Source organism: Rhinolophus sinicus, linkage group LG12 (assembly GCF_036562045.2).
Source record: "Rhinolophus sinicus isolate RSC01 linkage group LG12, ASM3656204v1, whole genome shotgun sequence".
NCBI lineage: Eukaryota > Metazoa > Chordata > Mammalia > Chiroptera > Rhinolophidae > Rhinolophus > Rhinolophus sinicus.
This window is the reverse complement of record NC_133761.1, coordinates 36,724,034-36,743,417: the sequence shown is the minus strand read 5'-3', so window position 1 is coordinate 36,743,417 and position 19,384 is coordinate 36,724,034. Positions and strand designations below refer to the sequence as shown.

At 35.5% G+C, this 19,384-nt stretch overlaps 1 protein-coding gene and 1 pseudogene across 12 annotated transcripts in view; both read left to right on the top strand.

Annotated features, from left to right (window-relative positions):
• DPY19L4 (dpy-19 like 4) overlaps positions 1–19,384 on the top strand; it is a 73,740-nt gene that overhangs the window by 24,889 nt on the left and 29,467 nt on the right. For 9 of the 12 annotated variants that reach the window (XM_074316899.1, XM_019713357.2, XM_074316901.1 and 6 more), the window contains 5 exons: positions 10,045–10,168; positions 14,225–14,359; positions 16,897–17,028; positions 17,125–17,223; positions 17,759–17,832. In XM_074316899.1, the coding sequence (XP_074173000.1) occupies positions 10,045–10,168; positions 14,225–14,359; positions 16,897–17,028; positions 17,125–17,223; positions 17,759–17,832 (564 nt within the window). The remainder of the gene's footprint in view (positions 1–10,044; positions 10,169–14,224; positions 14,360–16,896; positions 17,029–17,124; positions 17,224–17,758; positions 17,833–19,384) is intronic. The other 3 variants (XM_019713359.2, XM_019713358.2, XM_074316902.1) reach the window with 3 other exon arrangements.
• On the top strand, positions 5,248–5,401 carry LOC141567989 (U1 spliceosomal RNA; annotated as a pseudogene).

Genomic DNA, 19,384 nt, shown 5'->3' with positions numbered 1-19,384 from the left:
TACCCAGAAGTGATATTACTAGGTCCTTCTTTGTCTCTTGTTATACTCTTCGTTTTAAAGTTAATTTTGTTTGGTATAAACATTGCTACTCCAGCTTTTTGGTTTTTTTGTATGTTTGTTTGCTTTCATTTTCATGAAATATCTTTTTCAATCCCTTTACTTTCAGTCTGTGTGTGTCTTTCAATTTGAAGTGAGTCTCTTGTAGGCAGCATATGTAAAGATCTTGTTTTCTTATCCATTCAGCCCCCATATCTTTTGATTGGAACATTTAATCCATTTACATTGAAAGTAATTGTTGATAAATATGTAGTTATTGTCATTTTATTATTAATTTTATGTATCTAGCTTAAAGAAGTCTGTCTGTCTATCTATCTATCATCTATCTATCTATCTATCTATCTATCTATCTATCTATCTATCTATCTATCTATCTATCTATCTAAAAGAAGTGCCTCTAAGGTTCCTTGTAATACTGGTTTGGTAGTGATGAACTCCTTTAGCTTCTTCTTGTCTGGGAAGCTCTTTATCTGTCTTTCGATCCTAAATGAAAGCTTTGCTGGGTAGAGTAATCTTAGTTGTAGGTCCTTGCTTTTCATCACTTTTAATAATTTGTGCCAGTCCCTTATGGCCTGCAAAGTTTCTGTTGAAAAATCAGTTGATAGCCTTAGGGGAGCTCCCTTGTAGGTAGCTAACGGCTTTTCTCTTGCTGCTTTTCAGATTCTCTGTTTGTCTTTAACTTTTGGCGTTTTAACTTAATGGGTTTTGGTGTTGGCCTGTTTGGGTTCATCTTGTTTGGGACTCTCCGTGCTTCCTGGGCTTGTATATCTATTTCTTTTGCCAGGTTATGGAAATTTTCCATCATTATTTCTTCAAATAGTTTTCAATTCCTTGCTCTCTCTCTTTTGCTACCCCTATAATGCGAATATCGGTATGCTTGATGTCCCAGAGGCCCCTTAAACTCTCCTCAGTTTTTTGGATTCTTTTTTCTTTTTGTTGTTCTGGTTTGATGTTTTCTGCTACCTTATTTTCTACATCACTGGTTTGATCCTCAACTTCATCTAATCTGTTGATTCTCTAATATATTCTTCATTTCCGTTATTGTATTTTTTATTTCTAACTGGTTCTTTTTCATGTTTTCTATCTTCGTTTTTATATTTTCTATTTCTTTACTGAACTTCCCCTGAGATCATTGAGCATCCTGATTACCAGTGTTTTGAACTCTGCGTCTGGTGGATTACTTGTCTCCGTTTTGTTTAGTTCTTTTTTGGAGCTTTTTACTGTTCTTTTATTTGGTACATGCTTCTTTGTTTCCCCATTTTGGCTGCCTCCCTGTGTTTGTATTAGGTAGGGCTCTGATGTCTCCTGGTCTTAGTAGAGTAGCCCTATGTAGTAGGTGTGCTGTGGGGCTCAGTGGCGAATCTTCCTGGTCATCTAAGCCGTGCACTCCAGGTGTGTCCCTATGTCGGTTGTGTGTGCCCTTCTCTTGTAGTTGAGCCTTGCTTGCTATTTGCATATCAGTGGGAGGGATTGACCCTTGGGCTCATTGCCTCAGTATGCCAGAAATTATGCCTCAGTATGTACCTGCTTAATCTGCCCCTTGGGTGTGTCGTCCTTGGAGGTGGCTGGGTCATGCACCAGTTTGTTTCAAAGCTGGCCACTGGGTACTCCAACCCCAGGGCCACCTGGGAGGGGACCCGCTGCAGGTTAAGTTTAGCCACAGCCCGTGTTCCACCCAGGACCACCCTCAAGAGCCACAAAGCAATCTCCAGATGGCTGCTGTCCATGCTGTGCTTAGAAGTGCCTCAAGAGGCCAAGCCGCAGACCAAGGTAGGCTGTTGCTAGTGCCAGGATTTGGGGCACTCTCAAGCCAGATTTTGCTTGTCTGAGTTCCACGAACCTGTCAGAGATTCTAGGAAAGTCTGTAGCGTGAGCCAAGGCAGGTGGTTTGTACGAAAAAGCCACTGTAAGTGGCTTGGGTATACCTGAAAGTTGGACGGGGCAGGGTCTCAGAATCACCAGGGTGTGGTGAACAACAAACAGCTTTAGCCAGCTTGATGGAGACTCAGATAAGGTGGCTGTCTGCATCTGCCCACTGGGAAGGGGAGGGCTCAACAAAGACAATGGCCTCCACCAGCTCCTTCATCCAGGAGAAAGCTGCCCCTCCAGGCCCTGTCCTGAAGCCAGACAACTCAGTTTTCTACCATATGTTCCTGCTGCCTTTCCAGTTGCTGCCCCACCACTGGAGCTCAAAGCCAGGGAGTCTGTCAGTGAGTTATCCTGGTACAGTGCCTTTAAGAAGAGCGCCTGGGATTCCAGCCACCCTCCATCTCACTCAGCCACAATCTCCGCTGGTTTTCACAACCAGAAATTATGGGAACTTCTCTCCCCAGAACTGGAACCCTGTGCTGGGACCCTTCACTCCTCCAAGAGGGACCACCACAGCCAAGAGATCCCTCCTGATTTTTAATGGTCACACGCAGGGGTGAGACTAGCTTGTTCCACGTTTTTGCCCCTTCTGCCAGTCTCAAGGTTGGTTCTTCATGTTCTTAGTTCTAGGGCTTTGGTTAAGCAAGATTTCACGCAATTCTCCATGATCATTGTTGTAGTGTAGTTGTAATTCTGATGTGGTCATGAGAGAAGGTAAGCACAGCATTTACCTGCCTCGCCATCTTGACTACATTCTTCATTCTTTTAATGTAGAATTTTTCTTCATTAACAACCGGAGTTCTTTGGTTATCTTTATATTCAGTTGCTATTAGAAAGTCAGATAAATGCTTAATTTCACTTTAATTACCAATTTCTAAATAAGAGATTGTCTTAGCAGCTATCTCAGATAGTGATGAAAACTTAGTGGTGGTCTCTTTTTAAATATATTTCTCAATTTAGGGATTTTCATTGACTCTGGGGCTAAACCCGTTACCATAATTGTTCTTTTGTTGCTCAAATTTGTTAACAACTTTGGTCAGTAGGAGTCCTTTTAGGCTGGCTTCCGGGTTCTTTTGACATATCCTCTTTAATCTTTGAAAACTTGATTGTTTCTGGCTCAACAAGGCTCACCTTGTTCTTTTTCTGTGAAAGATTTGGAGTTAACCATTTCTCTATGGAGCTCTGGTTCCTTTTAGTATAGAGTAATATTAGAGAATCTGGTGTGGATGCTAGGGAGACAAGATGATTTCTTGCTGTCAGAAACTGCCTGTTAGAGAATATTTGAAGTTGCCATGTACTTTTCTAAAATTCTCTTAGAATTTATTGTTAGAAATTTAATAGCACACTCACAAATTTATTTCAGTACTTAGTCTTGGTCTAGAAAATCTTGCATTTTAATGTGAAATGGTATTTAGTATAAAACCAGCATTGTTTAAAATATAGACCTTATAAAAGGATTACTCTCTTGCTTATGTGATGTAGTAGTTATTGCAGTATAACAAATCATCCCAAAACTTAACAGTTTAAAACAATAAATATTATCTCACATAATTTCTGAGGGTCAGGAATGGGGGTGGCTTAGCTGGGTGATTCTAGTTCAGGGCCTTTTAATGAAGTTGTAGTCAAGAGTTGATTGGGACTACAGTCATCTGATGGTTTTACTGGCCTGAACCATTTACTTCCAAGGTCACCTACGTGGTTGTTTGTAAGAAGCCTCAGTTCCTTGCTAGCTGTTGTCTTAGAAGGCCTTAGTTTCTCATCACCTGGGTCTCTCCATTGGATTTTTCACAAGTGTGCTACTGGCTTCCTTTAGAGTGAATAATCTAAGTGGTTATGAGGTGAGTGTGCCATAGTGGAAGCCAGATATCTTTTATAACCTAATCTCAGAAATGATATGCCATCGCTCTGCTGTATACTATTATTCATCATGCATACTAACTGGTGTCATGTGTGAATTGACTACACAGAGTGTTAATACCAAGAGGCAGGGATCATCGCGGACCATCTTGGCGGCTGGCTACCACATGCAATGAACTTGTAATATTCATTTCATTTAATCCCTAGAGCTATCTTTATCAGAAATTTGAAGAGGAAGCCCAGGCAACTTTTTCATGTAAAAATAATAGCATTAAAAAATTAAGATTCTCTGTCAAATAGAATATTTTAGAGATCTTAGTGAGAATTGTAAGGAAATTGCCTTATTTAATGACAATTAATTTGCCTTATTTAATGACACAGTATATCCTAGTTACTTGGAGCAGAAGTTAGGTAGAAAAATTAACCTGATCTATTCTGCTAAAATGTGTCTTTTGACAATTGAAACATTCTTAGTAAGCAGTTGTTTTTTTAATGTTTGTTTTGCATTTTGTTTTTTATTGGTGTATATCTTATAGAGTTGACCCTTGAATAACAAGTGTTTGAACTGTGTGGGTCCACTTATATGTGGACTTTTTTCAGTAATTATACAGTCAACCCAGCATATCCCAGGTTTTGCATCTGTGGATTCAGTCAACCTTGGATTGAAAACAGTATATTTTTGATCCACGGTTGGGAAGCTGTGGATGTAGAAGGCTGACAGTATGCATTGTTCTGTGCCATTTAATATAAGGGACTTGAGCATCTGTGGATTTTGGTATGGGGGCAGCCTAGAACCAATCCCTTGTGCGGGTATTGAGGGATGGCATAAGTTTTGAGGGAGTCAAAAGTTAGGTGAGGATTTTCACCTGTGATGGGAGCAGTCTGTGCCCCTAACCCCTGCATTGTTCAAGGGTCACCAGTACTACAAAATATATTTTAATGCCATGAAATATGTTCTCTATTTTATTCATTAGCTTTAGAGTTTATATGTGATTTCCTAGAAAAGTATAAAAAGATTTTAGTGATTCCATTATATTATGATCATTAGTAGTGTTCTTAATGGTATTTTCTGTTAGTTGTTTCTTTCTTTTTTAATGTCTTCCTTTCCTTTTTTTTTTTTTTTCCTCTTCTTCCGCCTCCCCCCCCCCCCCCCGCCCCGTTCAAGCTGGTATTAGGAGCCTTGCGCTACCCCCGGTTGCTGGCCATCGGCCATTCACACTGGCCACCGGCCGCTCTTGGTAGCACACTCCGACCTCTGGCTGCTCATGCAGCCTAGCTCCAGGGAGAGCCGTTGTTCACAATCTTAGCTGTAGAGGGCACAGCTCACTGGCCCATGTGGGAATCGAACCGGCGACCTTGGCATTAGGAGCACTGCGCTCCAACCACCTCAGCCACCAGACTGGCCCAGTGTTACTTGTTTCTTAACACCACAAGGGGAAAGCAGCATTATAAAATAGCTGTTTGATACTTACCTGGCAGGGGAGATACCATGATCACGAAGGTGGTTTTCCCAGGGCGAGGCTTATCCGGATGTGCTGACCCCTGCGATTTCCCCAAATGTGGGAAACTCGACTGCATAATTTGTGGTAGTGGGGGACTGCGTTCGCGCTCTCCCCTAAAATAAAAAAAAATAATAATAAATAAATAAAATAGCTGTTTGTTCAGACTAAAGGATGTAGACATACTAGAAAATTCAAGGAAATTTCAGGAAATAGTACTGTGCAGACAGTACTCGGGAAAAGTCAGAAGCAAATGACTCCCTTTGAAAAGACTTATACCAAAGAGGGCTAACCTGAGTCCAGCTTCACATGTAAGCAATATGGAAATTGTTCTTGGTCCCCACTGATCTTCTCATCTACAAATATATACCGGGGTATCACTTTCAGTGGAAACATCTTTGTATTTGAAGAGCAAAGAAAATATATGTGATTAAAAGTCTTTTAACATTAAAAGTCTATGTTAAATTTAATATTTGGCCAAAAAAAGGTAACTGAATACACTGGTAATGATAAAGTGGTAAGATGCAGTGAATACACATGTCACAGAGGTACAGTTAACAGAAAATGATGGTAACACGTGGCGCTGGTTCTGTTCTGATGATACTAACATACTCAGGATGCTAGTGAAGGTGTAAGTTTTTCAATTTTAGGTGGTAAGTTTTGAGAATTCCATTTTATTCCAAAGAAGTCTTCCAAAAAAGAAGGGAAGAGTTCATTACTTGAACTTATTTATTATAGCATTAATATGTAATATTAATATTGTAATAATATGAAAAATTAGAAAACCACCTAAATATAAAATAATGGTTAGGCAAATTGTAATACATCAATGCAAAGGGAACATGCAGCCATTAGAAATTATACTTATATTGTATAGGTATTTTTCAACTCTTACACATTATATATGCATTGACGTGTCAAACTGTTTTACATGTGTAATCTAACTCAGTGTTTCTCAAACTTCAGTTTTGTATATTTAAATCTTCTGTTGGATTCCATGTATTGTCTTAAATAATTTGAATTATAATGCTGCTTAAATATAAAACATGGTAAAAGCTCCTTATGCTTAAAAAGACTTAACACTACTGTTGAAACCAATTTAGTAGTGAAATAACAAACCAGTAAAATATTAACTGAAAATACTCATTTAATGTGAAAAATGATGTTTTGTTGAAGCCAAATTTCTAACTCTTAGTGTAAATATATCAGTCCAGCAGGTGCTTTCAGTATGACAAACCTACACAGCTGGGTACCATGAGATTACTCAATTCTCATCATGTTGCTCTGTTTAGGCCACTATGAAATCTGTTTTTACTACAGTGATCAGGACATTGTTTTGTTTTAATTTGGCAACATATCTTTTAGTATTGAGACCATCTCATTTTTTTCTGATTAGCCCCAGCCAATGGAAGTAATACTGTGTTGCCAACTAGACTGTTAACACAAACATGGAAGTGAGTCCTGAAATCTTTTGGCAGTAGTGAGTTACAAGGTGGTCATCCAGGTGATTCAAATTATGCTCATACTATATGATGTGTTTAAAATGAAAACAAAAATGAACTCAGCATGCTGATGTCTGACTATATCTGTAGGTCTATGAACTCCAACTGATCTAACAAGTATTATTTTGAACTACTAGTTTGTGCTATCTGCTAGACTCTGCCACTGGGGAGAAAACATGGGTCTTAATTTAATTTTGTCACATCCCACTGTTAGTCTTCTGGTTCTCGATACCACCAAGCATGGTGAGGAAAAGAGAGTGAGTAGCCCAGGTGTTCAGGGAGGTAGCAGTGAGAAGGCTTGTCCAGGTGTGGAGATCTGATTTAGTTCAGTTTGTATTGCATGCAGTCACTAGAGAAGGATCCCTTCATGCCAGTGTTTCTGGTGCAGAGTTTTAAAAATTTCACTGCACTAATCTGTGAATTGGGTAAGGATAGTGCGTGAACCTTTGGAATGGGGATTGCCAGATTAAGTTTCCCAATTCTGGGCTGATGAAGTTGTTGGCAGAATCCTGAATTGAGACTAGACATCCTCTCTTTCCTCTCCATTTCCTGACTGTGACATGTGAATCTCTTGTTTATCTTTTTAATTTAATTTAATTTTTTAAAGTGTGTTTTTCCAAGACCCATCAGCTCCAAGTTAAGTAGTTTTCAATCTAGTTGTGGAAGGCACAGGTCACAGTGGCCCATGCGGGGATCAAACTGGCAACCTTGTTAAGAGCACCGGGCTCTAATCAACTGAGCTAACTGGCCACCCCCTCTTTTTTGTGTTTTAGAAAGTTAACTTTCTCAACAATTTTTCAGAAATAATATTGTATGAAATAGGTGGCCTTTAGAATACTCGCTGTTCAACAAATGGTTGTAGAATAACCAAATTTGGAAAAAAAAATACTTACTGCACACTACTAAAATAAATTCCAAGTGAATTAGAGGGTTAAAAGTAAACCATGAAATCAATGATTACTATACAAAAACATTATTTCAAGTTTTTAAAAACTTTGTAATAGATAAAATAGGAAACAAAGGAAGTATTTAAATATAGGTAATTGATCAGATAATGTAGATCTATACAATGGTCTGCCATATTCATTACATGTTCTTAAAGTATATTTGTTGACATATTATGGAAAGGTGCTCATAATATATTATTAAATAAAACAGTTCATTACATAATTATACAAGGGCTAAGATCTGTTACTAGGTTATAGACACTGTTAAGTTCTTTACAGGTTTTTCATTTAATGTTCGTGTATATACGTTTAATATATATAATATATATTCAATAATATATTAAATGATATATATATTATTGAATATATATTATTGAATATATATATATATCTTTAATATATATATTCATTTACATATACATTTATAGAAGACAGGTTTTCTTGTAATACTTTTTAATGTTCTTATTGAGGTGTAATTGACATAGAATAAACTACATACTGTGTTTCCCCCAAAATAAGACCTAGCTGTACCATCAGCTCTAATGCGTCTTTTGGAGCAAAAATTAATCTAAGACCCGGTCTTATATTTCATTATTTTATATATGACCTGGTCTTATATTAAAATAAGACCCAGTATTATATTATACTATAGTACAGTATACTATATATACTGGGTCTTATATTAATTTTTGCTCCAAAAGATATGTTAGGGGGCCAACCTGGTGGCTCAGGCGGTTGGAGCTCCGTGCTCCTAAAGCTGAAGGCTGCTGGTCTGATTCCTACATGGGCCAGTGGGCTCTCAACCACAAGGTTGCTGGTTCAACTCCTTGACTCCCGCAAGGGATGGTGGGCTGCGCCCCCTGCAACTAACAACAGCAACTGGACCTGGAGCTGAACTGCGCCCTCTACAACTAAAATTGAAAGGACAACAACTTGACTTGGCAAAAATCCTTACTGTTCCCAAATAAAGTCTTGTTCCCCTTCCCCAATAGAACGAAAAATGAAAAGAAAAAAAAAGACGCGTTAAAGCTGATGGTCCAGCTAGGTCTTATTTTTGGGGAAACACAGTATTTAAAGTAATACAATTTGATCAGTTTAGGCATTTAGCCACACTAGTTAAACCACAGACAAAATCAATATAATAAACATCACCCTCAAAGTTTCCTTGTGCCCTTTGGTAAACCTCCCTCTTCTTATTCCACCTCTACTACTTCCCCACAGTCCCCAGGAAATCAATGATCTGCTTTCTGTTACTATAGCTTGCATTTTCTAGAATTTTATATAAGTGGAGTCATACAGCATATACTTTTTTTTGGGTGGGGGGGGGTTCCTGTTTTTTCCCCTCAGCATAATTATTTTGAGATTCATATATTTTGGGTGTATCAATAGTTCATTACTTTTTATTGCTAAGTATTAATAGTATCCTGTTGTATGGCTGTACCACAATTTGATTGAAGTAAATTACATGTGACATGTCCATCTTCATTACTGAAGAGAGTTATACAGCAATTTACATAAAGTTTATAAAGCAACAGTGCCTCTGTTTTTTTGTATGAAAAATAACCATTGGGTGTATAAGATCCAAATTTAATGATTCTTGGAAGGGTAGTTCCATTGTAGTGAGGATATGCAGAGGAGAAAACAGGCTCTCAATGAAAATTGAGGAGAAACTCAGGAGGAGCTTACAAAGACACTCTGTATTTGTGATTCTGGGAAATTTCAAAGGTCTCTAGATATATCACATAAAGGACTACTGTAATATTAATTTTGGATAACCTGTTGATTGAGAAGATTATTAAACTGGATATCAGAAGATATGCATTGTAAGTCTACTTGTGCCATCTACTAGCTATATGACTTGATTCAGTCATATCACCTCTCTAAGCTTCATATTTCATATATAAGAACTTTAGATCTGCCAGGCCTGCTAACTATGTAGTGTACATTGTACTCCCGAGAAGGGGAGCCATCTCGTTAAGGGAAGGGAGGAGCGGGGTTGAAATCCAGTGTACTCACTCTAGAGCAAGCTTTGTGCTGTAGCATGAGGCTATATCTTTCACAGCCTGTTTAAAATTCTCAGAGTCCCATCTATTCATCAAGCAGTGCACAGCAAGGCTAAGTCTTCTGGAGGAGGGTGTTGTAGGGGAGAGACAATTAGCTCAAAGATGATGGATAGGCAACAGTGGCTCTGTCTGTGCCTACCTCACAGGATTGTTATGGAGAACAATGATATGTGTGTGAAAGTGCTTTGAAAAGTAATGTTACATAAATATAATGTCTTGCTATTTGGTATTCATCTGTGGTTTATTTTAGGGTAGATACAACAAGAATTGAATACTCCATTCCTTTAAGAGAAAACTGGGCACTACCATATTTTGCATGCCAAGTTGCTGCACTTACAGGCTATTTAAAAAGCAACTTAAATACTTATGGAGAGGTAAGATACAAATTTATTTGTCAAAGTTAATTTTGATGTATTATAAATGTACATAATTTTAAAGCTAATCATATTAAGGGTTAAGTTAAATTCAGTGAAGCCTAATTATGTAATAAATAGTTGGGTAATCTTGTTATAAATAACACTTATTCTGTAATCTGATTGACAGTAAATTATTTTTAGGAGAAAGGAGATGTTCTATTGTTTTAGTGCTGTTACTTGATAAATACATATATGAAGAATATCTTATTTTGAAAAGTAATGTCTTATTGTTGTTTTACCATTTCTCTCACTTCTGGAACATTGATGGCCTTTAAGTATCACAAGTTCAAGAAATATTAATGAAGATATAGAGTGACTACAAATGATTACAATGTTAACTTCTGTGGTAGCACTGCATATTTTCTGTTTATACTGTTTTCTGTGGCTGTGGTATAGGTAGGTTAGTGAGTTTCAGACGATAGTCCCATGTAGTTTACATTTGTTTTTGTTGCCATAAACCTATTTGGCAGTGCGGTGAAGTTTACAGACTCTCAGAATAATGATTTTAAATGCATAAAATAAAATAAATGTGATTATAAAGGCAACCAATTATATTGAAATTAACTGAAACACAGCAATCCTTGGACAGTCTTCATATCTTGTGTTAAGAATTCTTGGCTAGAAAAAGGCCAAAGGGACCAAGGAAAGGCTTTTATTGAACTTGGTTGTCTGGGAAATAAGATGCACTAATTGGTTTCTTTCTTAAATCTTTGCAAAATGTACTCTTCTCTCCTTTCAGTGATGACAAATGTTCCAAGTATAGCAAACTTTTTATTTCATTTTTATAATTCTAGTGTCTCCCTTTTTTAATGTAAAATATCTAACACATTTCAGATTTGTAATTTTTCCTTTTGTTGGATTTGTATAAAGAGCTTTCTGAGCAAGAATATTTTCTTTAATCATCAGGGAGTCTATAATTGAGTGTTTTCCTGTTAGATTGTCCAGCCTTCTCTTCGGGAGGAATAGTTCTTCAATTTTTGAAAGAAGAGTTTAATATAGCAAAATGAACTGTCGAAGCTTCTTTGTATATACCATTTTTTGAACTAAAATAAAACTTTTGCCTACAAAAGAGTTTAAGTATCTTTTTAATAAAATTATTATTATTTATTTTAATTTAAAAGTTTTGCAAAAGGTAGTGTGATATGTAAACTTAGTTTTTCCTTTTATACCATATTTGATATTTTCTGAATATCTTTTTCCTATTGCCAAGTTATGTATGTATTCTAATATTTTTATTGTAACTTTTTTAAAATTAAAAAAGTAACACATACACATTACACATACAGTTTAAAAAATTCAGTCAGTGCAAATAGATACACAGTGAAAGGGATATTTTCATCTAGTTGTTTACCAAAGACCCTATACTTTTTGAAGGATCCAAGAATAGGTTATACTCCTATTTTAAGTTACATTTTCTTTCTCCTTTTTTATTTAACCACAGTGGTCTTTTTCTGTTTTCAAAGTACTCATCACATTTTTCCTCCTTACCTCCCTCCCTATCTCTTTCTTTGTTAGTAATAAAATAAAGAGGAAAAGTTGTATTTATCATTTGTTTGATTCATAATAGCCGTTAATCTGGTACTCAAGAGTACACAACAAGAGCAAAATATCTATATGTAAATATTAAAAGGGATAACAATGTTAAGGATTTTTTTTTTTTTAAATGACAGGAAAAAGCAAGTTAACCATGGTGTATTCTTAACCCTTCAGCTTAACAACTCAATTTTTTGAAAAGCAAAACTGCCCAATTCTTCAGTTATGTTTGCCCCCCCACCAACCGCTTTCTGTGTGTGTGTGTGTGTGTGTGTGTGTGTGTTTTGAAATCTAAAGTCTGTACCTGAATTAATAATATTGTACCAATGTCAGTTTCCTGGTTTTGACGTATTAAGGTCATGTAAGACATTGTCATTGGAAGAAGCTGAGTGAGGGAATTCTCTATACGATTTTTACAAATTCTTATGAATCTTAAAGTAAATTAAAAATATATATATGTATTTTTTATGTTAACTTTTTAATATATACTCCTTTTGGGGGGGAAGAAGGATGTATAGTTGTATAAATTTTGATCACGTGTAGATAGATTCAAGTAATTATCATCATAATTAAGGTATAACTGTTCCATCACTACAAAGAAACTGCCTTAATAGTCACATCTTTTCCCGAATCCTAACCTCTGGCAACCACTGATCTCTCTATAACTATAATTTTGTGAAAGGTTATATAAATGAAATTATATAGTATATCATCCTTTTTTCATTCAGCCTAATGCCCTTGACATCCATCCAAATTGTTACATATATCAGTAGTTTACTCCTTTCCATGGCTGAGTAGTTTTCCAGGAACATGTATGTATTAATCACATATTTTGTACTCTACTTCCCATTCTTGAAGCTAGATCTCATGGTCCCAGTTGCATCAGGATATCTAAGCTCAGATCTTTTGTGCGGTTATCGAGCCATCTGGAGACATCTGTGGTTGATTACTGAAACCCATTTAATGTATCACTTAAGTAATATATATATAAAAGGCTCCCAATAAAGGCATAGGTGAAAATGAAGTGAGCAAGATAAGGGGTGAACAAGAGTGCACAGAATTTTGAAAATGTTCAGAGAAAAGAAAAACTCAGCTAATTGTCCAGATTGTGTTTGACATATATTTTTCATTGTATATTTCTATTTTATTTTCACTGCATGTTCTTAAGTAATTTGAGAATAAACCTTTGAAATTAGCAGTTTGTTTCATTATGTTGTAGCTTTTCTTCTGCATCAAAGTACTCTCCAAATGGCCAGTAGGTTAGTTATGCTAGATTTAGATCTGAGCCTTTGTTAATTTCAGTAACTGGATTTTCTGTTGATGGTGGTTTCAGGCCTGGTTATTGCAGTTCTTATTGTTCCATGTTAGAAGATTTCCAGAACACTTTCTCTTATAGCTGTTATAATCTGAGGAACAGAAATTTATGTGTTCTATACTGCTGAGCCTTTCTGGGCCTTGTGGTTAGTATTCTTTGACCAACTGATGGAAATTTTCTATTTCTTGTATTTTGTTCTCTGGTCTTAATCTTCTTAAGGATGCTGGAAAATTCTTATATCTGCTAATGGCCTGAGGTATTTCGCTGGAATTTATCACTGAGTATAGTCAGTTGAGTCTGAATAATTTAGAGAACACAATTCTTATCTTCGGTTACTTGACTTGACCCTTATTGTCCTTTTCCTTCACTGTTCTTATCAGAACGTAGTCATTTGACACAATAGCTGATGGACGAATTGGGAATGAAAAAACAGATACCTAGAAGAAGTAGACACTGTTGTTAGAAATATGCTGAGGGACAGTAGATTTCTCACAGACTTGGTTTCTCACTAAAGGATCACTTAGGAGCTGACATTTGGAAGGACAGAATCGATTTCAGCCAGACATTTTAGGCAAGGGCAATGAAATCATGTGTTTAGTTCTTCAGCCAGAGGAAAACAACTAAGAGTTTTATATGGTTGACAGTACAAGCATTGGGGAAAGGTAAGGCCACACTTTTGATGAGAGGAAGTGTAAAAAGCATTGGACTTTTTTCCATGGGTTGTAGAATAGACTGAGACATAAACAGACTAATTAAATGGAAACTCTTAGGAAAATATGAAGCACTATGGAAGTGAAAATATTTTCTAGGGTGAAAGGAATTACTTTCACAATAATAAAAGCCCACCAGAGCCAAGTCTAGTAAAGGCCACCATTTTCTTATATGTATTACTTTACCTCTTTGAGAATGAAAGAAAATTGTACTGAATTTTATTTTTTCCTTTGTCTTCCTGAAATTCTCAATGTGATGTTAAACTTTGAAGGACCAGTGGTTGATCTTAATTGTTTATGTAAGGATTTACTAATAATTATGTGATTTAAAAACAAAGTTTCAAGAATTATGTAGTTTAAAGTTGAACCAGCTACCACTTTGAAGTAACAACCTCATAGATTTTTTTACAGTAATAAAGCTATTGATATTTAGTTTCTTTCTTTTGTTTTCTCTAGAGGTTTTGCTACTTATTGATGAGTGCTTCAACTTACACGTTTATGATGATGTGGGAGTACAGCCATTATCTCTTGTTTCTTCAAGCAATATCTCTGTTCTTACTAGGTAGTTTTTCACTGGAACAAAGTGACAAGGTATTACGGCATTTTGAAATTATAATTTCTAAATCCAAAAAATAAATATTTTTATAGTGTTGCATCTTCAAACCATTTAGATTTTAAGCCTTATTTGAAAATGTTTTAATAGACTCTGATTTATACTTTGCAAAAGATTGCAAAGTTCATTCTCCTCTGTCCCTTTTAGAAGCACTTTGAAAATTCCCTTAAACTTGTTCTGCTTAACCAGAGTCACCCTGTGGTTCCTCTCCATTTTTAGCTATTTCTCTTTCTGTTTTTGTTTAATTAGAAAGAAAAATAAGGTGAAATACAGAACATGTACAAAACAGTATATCTATACTGTATATATAGTATTAGAATAAAATTTGAGTATTTGACGACCTGAGCCAAGAAGTAGAGCATTTCAATACCCCAGAAGCCCTTCTAACTCTTCCCCAGAAGAGTTAGTTATCCTGCTCCCTCCCCAGCAGAGGCTAACTGTCCTGAATCTTGTTAGTTCTTTCCTTTTTTTTCTTTATGGTTTTACTACCTATGTATCCCTAAAACATATGTTGTATATACTGTATTGTTTACTTTTGCCTGATTTGCTTTTGAGATTCATCCATGGTGATATACAAAACTATATCTCGTTCATTTGTATTTATTTATATATTCTATTGTTGGTGGACATTTCAGTTTTTTCCAATTTATTGTTCATGTGCTGTTATAGGCATTTTATACATGTCATGTGGCATAAGTACCACATTTTTCTATACCTGATAAAGGAATTACCAGTCAAATGATACATGCATATTCAATCTAACTAGATACCAAGTCTTTCTCCAGAATGGCTGTATCAGTTTATACTCCTGCAAGAGGTCTTTAAAGGTGCCCGTCAACATTTGGTTCCTTTTGTTTTTTCATCTTTTTCTCTTTTGCTATTTCTTATCTTTATTTATAAACATTTATTAAGTATTTAATACCTTGTCCAAACCAGATTTTAGGAATCTTCTTACTTTTCTCTTTTCTTCATCCCATATACTCAGGTGGTCCAGAATACTTGTGAGTACCAACATTTAGGTTATTAAAATAGAATTTAATATAATCATTAACCAATTATAAAGTCATTCACTTGCTAATTGAAAGGGTAATAAGAACCTGAAAGTATCATAGAGCTAGCAACTGTAGGAAGCAGCTACTACCCCTAGAGCTGAGGGAACAAAGAGTTTAGAATTATTAAAACTTAAAGGAGGAACCCTGGAAAGGGGTCTACTCAGCTTTGCTTGTGTCTCAGAACTGGACAGAAGAGCCCTGTAGAAATGGGACCCAGACCTCTGAGAAAGGAGTTCTGGCCAGCTGCCATTTGGGTCTCTGGGGCAAGAGAATGCATTAAAGCTGGTTATTCAAGGGTTGGAAAAACTTCAGCTGCATTCAGCAGCCTCATGAAGGAATTGCTCTCTTGGAGTGAAGAAGCATCACTGAGATGATGCTCACAGGACCTGCAAGCAGACAGGAAGTAATAGGAAGGAATGAGCTCCTTCTTTCTCCTCCAACCTGTAATCTCTCTTGCGTTTTGTTGGAAGAGATTAATAGGAAGCCAACCGGAAAAGCAGAAATGTAGATTGGAGAGAGTCCCATCCCCAGCGTTATGAGGCAGGGGATAGAAGGATAAGTTTGGAGCTAAGAGACAGTTAATAACTATAGAACCAGCATCCAAAATCAGGAAATAGAACATTATCAGCACCCAGAAGATCCCATTGTGCCCTCTCCCAGTCATAGCTTCAGCCTCCGAACAGTTAGGTATCTTTTGTTTTGTTTTGTTTTGTTTTGTTTTGTTTTGTTTTGTTTTGTTTTGTTTTGTTTTTTAAATGGTCCTCTCCTCTTTAGGGATTTTTATTTCGGGTTTTATTGTGCTTTTCTTTTTCTTTCTTTTTTTTTTTTTTAATTTTTCACTTTTAGCACTCTGCCTTTTGATTTATTTCCACCTACTGCCTATATTTTGTCTTAATTTTCCCTTTCTAAAAGGAATTAACTTTATGATAGATTAAATTATACTATTAAGTTTTAGAAAAGAAATCTACTGAGACATATAACTTTCCTGGGAGATCTTCTGATAGGACATTGAATTTAGCATTTTTATGCTCACTGTTCAGTGGACCAAATGCAAAAATATTTCTCTAGTGCTACATCTCATGGTGGTATGTTTTCACTGGGTAGATTTGGGGAACTTCTGCTAAAGATTATTATTTTCAATTTGTACAGTTTGGTGTACCATAGATGGATAAGTGAAATTAAGTCAGAGCTTGGCACTAAAGGTTTTACCAGTCTGATTTAGATGTCCGTGGTTTTAAAGCTTTTAGCTTTGTTTGCAAGAGTTCTTTCTAAGAAGGAAGTAATAAATTCATTACATTATCATAACATTAAAAATATGGATTGAACATTTGCACAATACTGTCCTAAATTATAATAGACCATTTACTTTATAATTATAGTCAAGTCTATTCTAAACAAAACTAATGAAAATATGTACAGTGAAGTTCATTTTATTCTCATTCATTTTATTTTTGTCCCAACAGGTTCATGAAGTTTATAAAATCTATATATTTTCTCTCTTTCTGGGATATTTACTACAGTTTGAGAATTCAGCTTTCTTGGTGTCTCCTTTATTAAGCTTAGTAGTAGCCTTAGTGCTCGTTAAGTGCCTTCAGGTAATTAGAATTGCTTTTTTTATCATTCTTATGGTGAATTTTTTAATTGTTAATTTTTTATACCTTCTTTGTCCATTTGTTTCCCCTCCCCCACAGCTAAATGTGAAGAAAGGAACTTTTGTAGCTAAAATAATGAAAGTGATTAATTTTTACCTGGTATGTACTCTGACAGTGACATTGAATATTATAATGAAGGTAAGTAACTCTGTCTGAGATTCATGTAGTAAAAATTAAGTAATGAAATATTGTGGATTAAAGTTTAATGAGAGTAATGAGATAGCAAGGTAATATAGTTTGTACAGTATAATTTTGAGTTGACCAATGATCATGCTAGCATATTAGGTGAGAAAATAGGATTATGATTCTTTTCTCAATATACTTAACAAATACATATACTTTATTTTTCATTTAATTTAAAATGTCATCATTACCCAATTAACATTAAGTGATATATGGATCAAATTGAGATGAGTCAAAGATGTTCGGAAGAGTGGGTAAGTTACTTACGCCAAGTGGGATAAGATTGAAATCTTACAATCCCATAATAGTTTTATGCTTGAGTATAAGGTAATGTGTTTAATTTATGGTGATAAATCCCCTTGCTTCATAGTTATACCATGTGTTATTTCATTCCTATTTTTGGTTTTGTAGTCTTCCTGTGTTTTCTCTTTCATATTGCTATAAGTATAGCTAATAGTTCTTTGTTGTAATTAGCGTTTTTCCCCTCCAGACATTTGTCCCACACAAAGAAAATGGGTACATGCTGAAATTCCTTGAAGTAAAATTTGGACTAAATATGACTAAGTAAGTTTTAAGATTATGTAAATTTACCTAACTCTACCACTTAGAAGATAAAGAACAAAAATAATCAAAGGAAGAAGTATACACCTAGTTACATACCAATTAGGAAAAAAATAATTTGGGCTGTTATAATATCTAAAAGAAACCTGACATTGTTTTCTCTCATTAAAAAAAAAATCTCATTTAATATACTTAAACCTTAATAGCATCACAGTATTTTGAAGCTACTTTCTCCCTTCATGAGGAACAATAATGTAATCTAATGTCAGGATAAATGGCAGATTAAGAATGAATAAAAAACTACGGTAATTTTAACCATTACATCTAGAAAATGCTTACAGTAAAAAGGGTGTAGCATAAAAAAGCGGTGGACAGTAAGATATTTATTTCATAGTAAAGAATCTCGTCTAGGGGTAATACTAGTGGATTGGATCAGAAGCTGACTTTTTAAATTCAAGAATAGTGTTACACTTTTTTTGTTTAATGCATTTTTAAAATTTAAATGAAATGCATGGTTTTATGTACTGACAGACTCTATTTGCATAACAGAAAATATATTTTTACCTACACATTTCTCTAGTTCATATAATATACCTTAGAACTTTATTATCCTTTGCTGTGATTACATGGGATTTTAGATACTGTGCATGGAATTTCATGTTGTGGTATATCACAGTTAGTAAAGTATTTGACACTGTTTAAACACTGCAGAAATCTTCTGAAGTATAAGTCATATATGGATGTCTAGTACTAAGATAAAAGGATCCTTTAAAAGGCCAGCTGCTCCATAGGGGTAGGGACCATGTCCTTTTCAGGTATATCTGTGGGCCTGACACAGAAGGCAATTGGTAAAAACTGGTTGCAAACCTCCATAATTGACTGGCCTTTTCACTAACTTTCCCTTTAACCTTGGAAGACTCTAGAATGAACCTAGGTTTAAGGGCTGCTTTTGTCCAGTGTTTCTTAGTTGATGTTTTGTAGTGCCCCTTTGTTTAGCGTGTCAGGTACTAGATTTGCTTCACAAACTAATGCACTGGGTGTTTTAAGAGTAAGACGTGGTCCCTGTACTTTGGCCATCTCATTATATAATTTTTGTACAATTAATAACATGGGTGGTATAAATAGCACATGCCTTATCCTGAAATATGCCAGTTAGATATTAGGATTTGAAGTTCACCAGAATTTCAGAAAACATTTCTGTTGAGACAGACTTTCAGAAGCACTAAAGAAATCTTAATAAATATTTGTTGGATGTGCAGGAAACTCAGCCAGAAACTCTGGGAGAATACAAAAAATGACTGCAATCTAACACATGATAGATTGCATTAAGCACTATAATTGAGGTATAAGTAAAATGTTATGGGAATGTGGGGAAGGAAAGATTAAGACTGGGGGATATGGAAAGAATATTTGTTAAATTGGGATTTGAATTGGACCTTTAAGAATTAATAACTTTAATAGGCAGATAAAAAAGAGATACATTTGTTGTAGGTACAAGATATTTTGATGACAGCCTCTTTGATATAGCTGTATTGCTATTTGACACATAGTGAAA